We start from the raw sequence: 13,378 nt of genomic DNA on the forward strand, positions 1-13,378 counted from the left end.
ACAGGTAGCACCAAATACATTACCAAATTTACATAAATCACAAACAAATTTTAGAAGACAAAACAGAAGTAATCGAAATAAAGATTTAATCTCTAATACGCGTTTAGATGGAGATTTAGATTCACAGAATAAAGAAGAAATCACAAATGAAGTTAATACAGAGGCGTTAATGCAACAACTAGAGGCCAACATAAGTAAATATACTGGAACAGATCCAACCTGCAGACCAATTTTACCTAAAATTAAAACATCAAGATATTTAACACATTTGATTAAGAAGTTTAATACAGATATATTGCCAACAAAACTTAATTTAATAAAGACTATCACAGATTCACATACTCTAATATACTGTACAGCACTCACAATTGCAGAACATTTAAATATTAAATTGTATTGTAGAACTAATAGACATAATTACAAAAAACCAGCCTGGCAAATTAGATTAGAAAACAGTATAGAAGATTTAAGGAAGGATATAGGCAGGTTAACACAATATAAGGCTGGAAATAACTCCAAAAAACTGTATAAAAATGTAATAGAAATCTTAAATAAAGCAAAACAACATAGTTCCCATGAGCAATTAAATAGAAAAATAAATGAATACCTAGACACCCTTAAACAAAAATTAGCAGTGAAAAGTCATCGATTAGCTAGATACAAGAAGGCAAAGGACAGAAAGGATAATAATAGATTATTTACAACAAGTGAGAAACAATTCTATAGAAAAATTAGAAACACGAGTAATAATAACATTACAATTAAACCACCCTCAATAACCTCTGTGAGAGAATTCTGGTCAAACATATGGACGCATAACACTGAACATAATAGAAATGCTGAATGGATCCACTCCGAAATAAGCCGATCACAATTTATACAAGATATGCAACTTGATGATATAGATGAAGAAGAACTACAATCTATAATCAATAAAACTCATAATTGGAAAGCAGCAGGAATAGACGGAATACACAATTACTGGTTTAAAAAACTTTTTGTTTTACATAATAAATTAGCTAAACAGATAACATGATGATATTATAAAAGGATCTAGTTTATTTCCTGAGTTCTTAAGTAAAGGTCGAACATTTCTATTACCAAAAAACAATAAGACTGAAGATCCCTCTCAGTATAGACCTATAACCTGCCTTCCAACGTTGTATAAAATTATCACTTCAGTAATTGCTAATAGAATTTACAAACATTTAGAAAAGTATAGTATTTTGTCAGAAGAACAAAAAGGTTGTAGACGACATCATATGGGCTGTAAGGAGCAACTAATAATTGATACCACCATTTTAAAACATGTAGAAAAATCAAAACAAGATCTTTTTGTTACCTATATTGATTACCAGAAGGCATTTGATAGCATCCCCCACTCATGGCTTATCCAAGTTCTAGAAATATACAAAATTAATAACAATCTCATTAGCTTCCTTAAAAATATAATGACCACTTGGAAAACAACTATTAACTTAAATACAAATAAAGACCAAATAAATATAGGGGAAATAAAAATTAAAAGAGGAATTTTTCAAGGAGACTCACTCAGCCCATTATGGTTTTGTTTAGCACTTAACCCATTATCACAGCAATTAAATAATACAAAATTCGGATACAACATTAAATATAATAGACATACTCTATATCAACTGACTCACTTATTATACATGGATGATCTTAAGCTTTATTCTAGTTCAAATATCGGTATGGATAGGTTATTAGATACAACAGTTAGATTTACGAAAGATATAAATATGGACTTTGGACTTGATAAATGCCGAAAACTTAATATTAAAAAGGGAAAGATAAAGGGTGGTAATTATAAAATCAATGAAGAAAATCAAATAATAGCAATGGACAGTCATGAGCTTTACAAATATTTAGGTTACAATCAGTCACGGTTACTAGAACACACAGCAATAAAAGAAAGTTTAAAGAAAGAATATATCAACAGGCTTCATGTCGTATGTAAACAACAACTCAGTAGTAAAAATTTATTTAAAGCTATAAATACCTTTGCCATTCCGATACTTACATACTCATTTGGTGTAGTTAAGTGGTCAAAAACTGAATTAAAACAATTAGAAATAAAAACAAGAACTATTCTCACTCAACACCGACATCATCACCCCAAATCTGCTATAGAACGGGTTAGTATACCTAGAAGGGAAGGAGGACGAGGACTTATAGATATAACACAATTACATAATAAACAAATTAACTCTATGAAAGTATTTTTTAATAATAAGAAGGAAACTAGTGAATTACATAAAGCTGTAATGCTAGTAGATAACAAATATACGCCCTTAAACCTTAGTGAAGAAAATATAGAAGCAGTAGATACACAGAACCTTACAGAAGAGAAACATAGGAAATGGAAAGAAAAAGAATTGCATGGGAGACACAAACACGACTTGGAACAAGCACACATAGACAAAGAAGCCTCGAATAAATGGTTGGAGTTAGCAGGTCTCTTTCCTGAAACAGAAGGTTTTATCATAGCCATACAGGATCAAGTAATAACAACAAAGAATTACAGGAAATACATATTAAAAGATAACACAATAGTCAATGATCTTTGCAGGAAATGTTTAAGTAAACCGGAAACTATACAACATATTACTGGCGCATGCATTACACTCACTCAAAACGACTACAAACACAGACATAATCAAGTAACCAATATCATACACCAAAAATTAGTAATAAAATATAAATTATTAAAAGAGCCTCACACACCATACTACAAATATTTACCTTCCTCTGTTTTAGAAAACACTACGCACAAAATATACTATGACCGCACTATTCTTACAGACCACACTATATACAATAATAGACCCGACATCACACTTATAGACAAACAGAATAAACAAGCATATATAATAGATATCGCGGTGCCAAATACAAATAACATACAAAGTACAATAGTTGAAAAGATTAGAAAGTATACAGAACTGCAAGAGGAAATTAAAAGAGTTTGGAAAATGAATACGGTAACAATAGTTCCCATAGTCATTTCATCGACAGGTGTAATACCAAAACAGCTCTCCCAAGCACTAAAAATATTAGATTTACCAAAGTTTACTTATATAACATTACAAAAAGCTGCAATCCTAAATACATGTCGGTTAGTTAGGAAATTTCTACAGTTAGATACAGATAATAAAGATAATAATTACGTAGCATAATATAATATATACATATATATATAAATATATACATACATACATATATATTACATAAAACAATAGATACTCGTATATAATATGACGTTCACTTGGTGTAAGCCCGTGACCGCCATTACTACCGATTCGCCTACATCTGAGTCGAGACTTTTAAAAAGTATACATACAATAATAATAATAATAATAATTTTATATGTAACCTAACGATAAGGCAGACGGGCTACCTGATGGAAAGCAGTCACCATCGTCTATGGACATTTGCAACACCAGAGGAGTCGCCAATGCATCGCCGGCTTTGAAGGAGAGTTCTTTTTACACCCCTCTTGAAGAGCCCCATGTCATAGTCCTGAGGGAATACCTGAGGAGGAAGTTCATTCCACATTTTGCACGTACGCGGTAAAAATGACCGTGCAAACCGAACCGTGGAGGACCGCCACGGGTCAAGCTGATGTGGATGGAACCTCATCCTTCGGCGAGTGGTGCGATGAAGGAAGGGTGATGTAGGCACTAGATCAAACAGTTCCTTAGAACACACACCATTGTAAGGCCGGTAGAACACGCAGAGGGAACCTATGTCCCTCCGTAGGCTTAAGGGTTCTAACCGATCAGAGATCACTGGGTCATTGACGATTCGCACCGCGCGTTTCTGTACGGAGTCAAGTGGGTTGAGCTGGTATTGTGGCGCCCCTGCCCAGAGATGCGAGCAGTACTCCATGTGGGGCCTCACTTGTGCTTTATAAAGCAAAAAGAGTTGCCCCCCAGTGAAGTGGCTCTGTTCAGGACGCCCAGTTTCTTTGATGCCAACTTGGCTTTAACTTCCAAATGACTCCGATACTGCACGTCACACGAGATGTCAACTCCCAGGATCCCTATACTTTTACCAATGGTGAGCGGGGTACCTTGGAACTTAGGCGCTATGACGAATGGGGTTTTTTTAGCGGTAAACGCGCAGACTAAATTAATTGAGAAATCCTAAGTGTTCAACGAACTTTGAGCTAAAATAATATTTTTTAATAAAATTTACAAAAAAGGCAATGCTTAAGGCGTGACTATTTCTGGTGGAGACAAATAATGAATGTCGTGACGGAACATACTAAAAATATACTTATATTTTATATACTGCACAAATAATAAGTTTATATGTATATTATTATTATTTTAATTAATGTGGTGTTCTTTTTAAAAATAATTGTTGTTATTTTAATGAAATATTTACTTACTTTTACATACAATATTGCCATTTGTAGGCGTTTCCGTAGGTGTATACAAAATCAAATCTTTTACTTTCTTGTTCAAATTAGTTAATGAACCAATATCTACTAATATACATAAATATTTAAATACAAAAGTCACAGCTTATGAGTAAGAGCTTAGGAAGCTTTGATGTACAACATACAATATAACAACGTACTACATATTCATGACACTGAAATACATTTTACGAATCCGGATGCAACGCTGGATTTATTTAATCCAGCCGGAGTGATTTTTATACACAGTTCCTGGCTTTATTTGTACGAATAAAAATGAGGAGAGTAACAGTAACAGTGTGCAGGGCTTAACAGAGTTAGTCAAAGTCTATTGTTTTAAAGTTATGTGTTTATTAGAAATTAAATACCAATTTTGCAGATGGTAGAAACTTTTTTGGTTGGACTGCGCACAACCGCCACTTCTATAATAATAAACACAAATGTTAAGCGCTGTTGTATTCTAGTTTGAAGGCCGGGTAAGGGAAATACTTTTCCGAAGTATTCCAATGCAGTCGTCTTGGGTAGCGGCGCGTCTGTAGCCGACAGATAGGAATTACATTTGGGGTTAATTACATCCAGGGGCGGCATTAGCCACTTACTATCAGGTGAACTGCATGCTCGTCTGCTACTCCTATATTATATAAAAATATAAGAACTGCAAAAACTCAATAAAAACAAAAGCCCACACATTACTCAACGTATGAATTTATCAAAACTTTTACAATCATACACACTCGAGCGTTACAACGAAAAATAACATTCTCGCTATAAAATTCAGTTCCCGAACTTACTGCATATTATTACTGCAATTTCGCTGGGAGCCTGAAAATAAAATTTCCAAACTTCAGCCATCACGAGTTGCAGGAAACTATCACGTGCGCGCTATTTCAAAATTTCGCTTCTTGTGTGAGTATTCGGAATTTATGCCTCGGAATAATGTTTTGAATGTAAAGTAACTGGATGATCGTTTTGAAAAGATCGTGGGTTAAGAGAGCACTACTGTTACCTTGATATATAACTACCTACATATTTAAATAAAGATAAAGTTTGTTTGTCAAGTGAAAATGCATATTAAATACTATACCTATGACCTACACGTACCTGTGACACTAAAAACATTTATGTTTAAGTACACAAAAAGTTTAATGGACATGAGGAGATTACTCGTACATATTTTTAAAGCGGTCACTGATAGTAAATAGTAAATATACATATTTTTATTCAAATCTCAAATAAGCAAAATCGTATCCATTGTTTTATTAACCGTACTTAAAATTGGGCATGCTTTCATTAGTTGGAACAATACCGCCCTTTTGCGGTAATATTACAAAATTTTCATTAATAAAAAACTGTAAATGTGGATAATCCGAAAAGCAAAATAAAAAGTAAACATCAATACGACTTACAGCTTTTAAGAAGTTTTTTATCATTACAAATACAAATCAAACTAACGGAATAATATGTTTTGTGTTTACCCAACCATACGTTATACGTACTGCGCCACTACCCTATTTTCATTAGTAAAAGTAAATATGAGAAGGTTGAAAGCAAGAAGAAAAATACATTTATATTTGAGCCACATTTATAACTAGCGGTACGTGAAATTACGTTATTTGAGAAAATGGAAATTCTACAAGGTTTTAAACTTTTGTCGCAAATTGCGAATTTCGGCGTCACCACCCCGGCATATACACCTTTTTATTTAGATGAAAAAAAGCCAGCGTACTTAGGATTAAGATTTTTGCTACAAAAAAAATCACAAAAGAAATCGTAAGAATTTAACTGTTTATGTTATGGATTTTTTTTGTAATATAGGAGTAGCAGACGAGCATGCAGTCCACCTGATGGCAACTGCCGGCTATGGACATTTGTAATGAACCCCAGATAGGATTACATTACATCCTACCTGAGTTCATCAGCAGTAATGATCACTTGCCATATGATGGACATGCTCGTTTGCTTATTTAATATTATAAATACATATAAAATAAAATATAACACTTACTACGTTTGACAAGTGAGCCACAAATTTCGTGCGCAATGTAAGAAATATTTCGTTCCCATTTTACTATTGAAGATATAAAAGCGACAGATATGCGGCCGAAATTAATAAAAGAAAAGGTGGTAAAATGTAATAATGTACTCAATCGTGAGAATTCAACGTGACACTGAAGGTCTTATATTAGAAAATATGTTCCATTTTAGGATTCTTCAGAGCCGAGACAAGCGTACTTAGAAATGACGAAATGAGACCCACTGTTAGTTGAAAATGGTTGAAGAATTTTTATTAATTTAATTTTTCTTTGTTCCAAGACATATTATAAGACTTGCTGTTTATTTTTCTATTAATAAAAATAATACATATTGCAAAGAAATTAGTACTTGAAATTGTCTGGAAAATGTGCTCTATAAAGATAGAAAAAAACAATACAAAGGTATTTCAACTAAATAATAATAATATTTGTATTTATATGTTTTTATTTATAATTTATTTGTAATTGTAAAAATATAGAATGTATGATTAATGATAATGAATGTATCCGCTAGTTAGATCTATCAACCGTTCCTTAACTTTATATCTCTTAACATAAATTCGCACCCTTCCTCGCTTTCGCTTCCTCGTATTGATATAGGTTGATAAATGTCTATAAGTCACAACTATCAGGTTGACAAGGGTATCTAGAACAGAGTGACCTCTGCTAGAATATTGGCGACGTCGCTAGAATTGCTAAACGGGACTCAGTCTCGAACTGATAACGTGATAGACTCGAAGTGGGACCTACTCAATTCGATGCATGTAATATGTACCTACTTGTAAGTATAATTCAATATTTTCTTATTTTTATTTATTTTATTAAGCTTAGTCTAAAGTTGCTGCCCTTTTATTACGCTTTGTATGAGATTCAGTAATACCCATTATTATTAAAATAATTGTCTCCAAGTTTTACCTATCAAAGATCAAATTTCAAAATTTCTTTTAGGCAGAATTTGTCAAATGGCAATGTTTAATAGGAAAAACATTTGATAGAGTGATTATTAATAAGTCATTAATAGACAAACTAATCATTTTTGAAGTCAACATGTATTTACTTAAATCTATTCGCGGTTATGGATACGTGTACTTTTAATGGATTTAAGCTACGCGTCCCACACTTTTGATTTAATAAGCAGATATAATAGAAATTACAAGTATACTAAAAGCGGATTCCGTCATCTACCACATGTTTCTTATAATAGTTAGGGAACGTACCCATACTACGTGACCCATTTAGGGGGGGGGGGGGAGGATGGTCTTTAAAATGTTACGCTAAGTCACAGGACCGGGGGGGATTAGATTAGATTTTGTCACGTAGTAAGAATCCGTGCTAGGCGTATACAATAATGTCGATCGCCTGTATAAAGCTTCACAAAACTTTGCTCGTCGCGCCGGCACAGTTCCCGTTTTTTTTTTTTTGCTCGTTGCGCCGACTCATGACATGGTTCCCGTTTTTTTTTTGCTCGTCGTGCCATACTTAGTCCCAAATTTACGTAGTACAACCATCACTAATACTACGTAACAATTTGAGGAAGGGGGGGGGGGGTCTTAGCATATACTACTGGTGGTCACAGAAGGGGGGGAGGGGTCGAAAAATATTAAAAATAGGTCACGTAGTATGGGTACGTTCCCTTATAATATACCTCGGTGTTTACTCTACAACTTAAAACATTTCTAAATACAAAATGGATAGCCTCGTAACTAAAACAAGCCAATTACATAATTATTTAACTGAGGGAAGCTTTCAATTTTACCAACAATTTTACTGGAACCACGTTTGGTCACAGAGACGTGTTGCTCCAAGTTTGGGTATTAAAGTTTTATGAAACATGTCCAACTGTACGTGATTAGAAAAATTGTATTCTATACACTACTACTTGTAGTTGGAGTTAAATACAACTCACTTATATCTCGATATCATATTTATATTTTTTAACTAACAAATGAGAAAAGAAGTATGTACTAAATTGTATTTTCGTCACATACTATAATATTATGAAGGTAATGGCTTTTATAATAATTCAGATTAACGGATCTTCCTCACTTCACACTTTTAGTTCAGAAAAGTGTGAACTCAGTTTGCAGGATCGTTTTAATACGAATATTTTAGTGACATTTTATAAGGTTTATATAAATTAACGGAGTAAGATTATAACCACAAAAAAGTCCAACTAGTTAAATAATAATAATAATATTTACCTATATTGTTTGGATATTGGGATGTCGTTCTCTTTTAAAAAGCATAATCGACATAAATTCTAAAAGATTTCTATTTATCGATCGAGATCGAGATACAATAGTAACACAGTTTTTGTGTTCGTATTTTAATATTTCTGACTTGTCGCGGAGTTCATTTGCTTTCTCTAAATAATGCAGCGTACATTTTAGCTTTCCTTTTCAAATTGTAACGAACTTCGGCATTTTTGACTCAATGTTATAATTAATGTGTCATCGTTGGAAAAACATCCATTTTGTGTAAGAAAAATAAATTGACTACAAAAATTGTTAAGTGCGGACAGGTGTACATTACACTCTTTGAAAATTGTTGTACGTGAATTTTCATGTCTTCCTTCGCCATTAATTTCCATTAAATAATTCCTTTTATGCATTTTATTTCGAAAAATCAGAGATACGTGCCTGGTATCCGAACCCCGGCGCAAAGTGACGGTGGAATTTTAACGAACATTCGTGAAATTTTTGGTCTATTAAAGCGAGTTTTCTCAACATAACATATAATCAAAATAAATTTTAAAACATTCTACAATACAATACAATACAAGTCAAGTGCGGATTGATAGACTTAACACACCTTGTGTAGACTGTTATAGGACTATATAGACTCTGGTATCAGTAGCGCTCCACGCGAAGTCTCAGATATGAAGGTTCCCTCATGATGCTTTCCTTCACCTCACGCAAGTTATAAATAATTATGTAAGTAAGTACTTTTTACGCAAACAACTTTGAAAAATTTGATAGGTCACTGTGATAGAGATCAAATTCAAACCATTACGTTATCGCTGCTTATTTTTGCTGAAGTTTTACATTTTATTTTACATACATTTTAGTGCCGATGTAGAAATGTATTTTTATCTTGAAAAGCTAGCCGTATATCGAATATTTTATGATACCTGCAGTGGCCTTGCACGTACCTACTGCATAAATCTAGGATATAAATTTTACCTCGTCTTACAGAAATTTTAATGTCTTCTTTCCGAGTCCAACTTTACAACTCGTAAAAGGAAGCATTAAATCAGACAGATGTATTTTATGATTTCAATTAAGTATATTAGAATCTTTTTATTCAGTTATTTAATTTTTGCGTTGAATCTAGCTATGTCATGCTAGAGATAAAATTACTTATATATAATGTCTATGGGCGGGTAAGACAACTTTTCAGTATCTGTCTACTTATTAGATACTTTTTTACCTAAAATAAAATGATGATGCGAGCTTAGAAAAACAAAGACAATAATTAGCGATTATGAGTATCATGTCAAGTGATTTAGTATTTACATGATATAGTATATTAGGCATTTCTAGATAAATTCAAAATTCCTTAAGTATCGCGGTTCTAAATCAAACTGGACATATCTACGCAAGGCACATCCTTGAAATAAATCTAAGAGAAATGTGCGTATAAAATCTTTTTGCATTAATATCTCCTACCGAAATTACTGTTGAACTTGAACTTCTCTCGGTAAAACATCTTTATTGTCCAAAGTCGGTAAAATTGACTGGAACAGATAATAGCTTTTAAACCGACCAAGAATTCGGAGTCACAAATCGCGCGAACGGAAAATAAATCTATGATATTGGACCGCTCTCCATCCAGCCAGAGAGGTACAGTCGGCACCACTCTTATATGTTATGGAGTAATAAAATACAATATTAATGTTACCTATTAACCCATTATTAAAGTAGGTAAAAACTATAATGCAATGCACGTTTTAGCTATGAGCAAATTCTAAAACAGCAAACGCATCTCGTACAAGTACACATCTTTGATGCATAATATTAAACATTTTGCTCATTTAAAATTTGAGGAACATCTTACACAACTAGCCGTCTCCGGTGAAAGTATGTAGGGTCGATTTTCACTTCATTCATTTGTCCTAGCTTCCTTTCTTGCTTTGTTCATGACCATGCTACCATAGTATATTGAGTGAAATACTATTTTCTAAGTAAATTATGTTGTAGTAGTACTTTTAAACGCCGATGTGTCAAGTTTACGGAATTTGGTAACGCAAAAAGATAAGACGTAAAAGGATTTGCATCTTCGTCCACAGGAGTAGCAACGCCTCTGTGGCGGATCTGACCTAAATTATATTTGATTATAGAATACAAATGGCCATAGTATATTTTTTTATTTTCGCAAAAAATGTATCATGATATGTTTATATTTACGATGATACCGCGTGGATAAAATCGGTACGTTCCATAAATGAACGATTCAGGTCCATTTCACCTTATCTAGGCGAGATGACCAGTGGTCCAAGACCTGTCTCCGCGCATGTAGCTTAGAGAGATTGCCGGCAATTTGAGGGTCTTGCAATTGGTCGTAACTGATTTGGTAAGTTCAAGGGCTCCGCAAAAATTGTGGGGAAATTTATAGATGTCGTTACGGTAATGTGATATTGGGGCCGTAGGCAAATTGAAAATCATGAAACGCAATGTACTTAGTTGTAATAATTGGGTCATATTCATTAAAATTCAAAACTCAATAAAAACATGAACGGACCTTCATCTCATAGATTGTGTATTAAATGTGTAAGTAATTACATGTACATTATCACATAAATAAAAAATATGTAAAAGACGAATTCAAAGGTTTTTAAATACCCTATAAAGTACATTTAGGGAGTTTCTGGTAAATATTAAAAGGTATCTGAAAACAGTAACTAAGCAACGTCATTGCCAAGTTCACTGTAATGTAATTAACGGCATGTGTTGGTCGAAAGCGTAACTTTCGTTTTGTTAGCAACATTAGTAAGGTTAGCACATTTAGCACGAGGCTTTGAAAACTCGAGTTATCCACCTCCGCATTATGTCACTAACATTCGTAAAAGTTACACTAAAACCATTTATCGAGCTCGGAAAACACGTCGTAAAATCACGTTCGTGTTACCAGTGTAACGACTTTTAATTTTGAAAAAAATAAAACGTGATTCCATTCGGAACCCGCGTTCAGAAATTCGGAGTGAATAAAAAAACTGCATTCGGCGTTCGAATTTAAATTACGAACACGAAATGTGTTCTCCAAAAGTTATGTTATTATCTATATTTCTGTCGTGTATCGTTTTCAGCGAGGCGATGAGTGATCGTGATCGAATTGGAATCGAGCCGAGGGGCAAGAAAAAAAAGATAGCATTATTTGGTGAGATTTTTTAAAAGTAAATCACTACGCGAAATCTGATGTTCGTTATGATTTTCTATTGAAATATTTATTATAGTGTATATTTTATTATAGTGTGTGTAGACTGATACGTAGATTGGTCATTACAGTCCATTATGCTGTGGGTTCTGGATGAGCTCCTGATCGGTAACCACTCGATGGATCTGAATGGATCATAGTTCAATGAGAAGTCGTTATTGAAGTGTATCTTCTATGTTAATATAAATTTTATTTTATTTGCGTTAACGGGCTGTGCTGTTACGGGCCTGGGATAAGCTCAGACAGTAGCGAACAAACTTGCAGTCCACATGATTGTAATGGTTGAAGTGCTTTGTGCGTCTACAGCTCACTACGCCTGTCATACCAGAACCCAGCAGCAATATACATCAATTCATCAATCAATGAACATTCAATTCAATTCTAAATCTACTTTGCTTCTTTTTGAGAATTCCTTTTCATTAAAAAGTAAAAATATTTTTTTGTTTCAGTATACTTTGCTGATATAATCTTAAAGAAGATCTTCATCTTCAAGCTGATCTACGCATTCATCTTCTGGCTCGTGATCCACAAAGCTGGCTACTTCCTCACCTGGTTCATCAGCTACCTCAAGGAGCAGAAGCGCGACCACGACCACTATGTCCCGCACTATGACCACGGACCGAGCTACGGTCCGCACTATGACCACGGACCGAGCTATGAACCGCACTATGACCACGGACCGGGTTACGGGCCATATAGAAGAGAAAGTCATGGCATCTGAATTGTAATAGAGATTACAAAATTGTATAATGAAGAAGTCTTATTACTTATATTTATAAGTAATAAGATAATATTTTATTTCTTTATTATAAGTAATTATAATAAAGAAAACAATATAATTTAATCAGTTATGTGTAAGTAATTATAATAGGAAAAAATAATTTATTTTGCAATATAAAAAGCAACTACTGCTTGAGTAAATATCATATGTACTTACTAGTCGCTTTTAATTAAGAATGAAGGTTATTAAGGTACTTCAGTGCAAAAATATATGAAGAGCTCGTGTGTAGGCTCTTGATTAGGTCATTATTATTAAGTTATGTATTTTATGTATTACTCTGTAATTATGTATTTATTATCCTTGACATACAAGATATAAAATCATGTCTGTAATGATGTGCTTCAGAAATTACATGTTTCTTTTTACCAAATTACTAAATATTGTTTACTGTCTTACTCATAAAATCAGTAAAGATACGACATACCTAAATTGTGAAAATCAGTTTTTCATAAATGTCTTAACACGTAGCACTGGTAAAATGAAAATGAAAACCATCATTTTAACTATTATCTAAATTAAAAACAATATATTTATTGACTGTGATTTGCGTTGATCTTTGTACCCCCGATTAAGTGGCTGAGTTTCAACCAAGAGGCTATCTAAGCAGTTGCTTATACGTGGCAGCATGTCAGCATATACTTAAAACCTGTTTTTCCAGAACACAGCAAAACTTAATATAGCTCGCTA

At 33.4% G+C, this 13,378-nt stretch overlaps 1 protein-coding gene across 1 annotated transcript; it reads left to right on the forward strand.

Annotated features, from left to right (window-relative positions):
• The first annotated feature begins 11,764 nt into the window (after positions 1-11,764).
• On the forward strand, positions 11,765-12,637 carry LOC140748595 (uncharacterized). The gene is made up of 2 exons (XM_073081431.1): positions 11,765-11,853; positions 12,360-12,637. Exons 1-2 carry the CDS (start codon positions 11,790-11,792, stop codon positions 12,629-12,631), a joined length of 336 nt encoding a protein of 111 aa, XP_072937532.1. The 5' UTR covers positions 11,765-11,789; the 3' UTR covers positions 12,632-12,637.
• The last annotated feature ends 741 nt before the right edge of the window (positions 12,638-13,378 follow it).

This window comes from Epargyreus clarus, unplaced genomic scaffold (assembly GCF_041222505.1).
Source record: "Epargyreus clarus isolate Ecla_fem2 unplaced genomic scaffold, WU_Ecla_fem_2.2 ptg000003l, whole genome shotgun sequence".
Lineage (NCBI taxonomy): Eukaryota > Metazoa > Arthropoda > Insecta > Lepidoptera > Hesperiidae > Epargyreus > Epargyreus clarus.

Coding starts and splice junctions, on each gene's coding strand:
- LOC140748595 (XM_073081431.1), top strand. CDS start 11,790: ATGAGTGATCGTGATCGAATTGGAATCGAGCCGAGGGGCAAGAAAAAA. Junction 11,854..12,359: donor AAAAAAGATAGCATTATTTG/GTGAGATTTTTT, acceptor TTTTTGTTTCAG/TATACTTTGCTGATATAATC.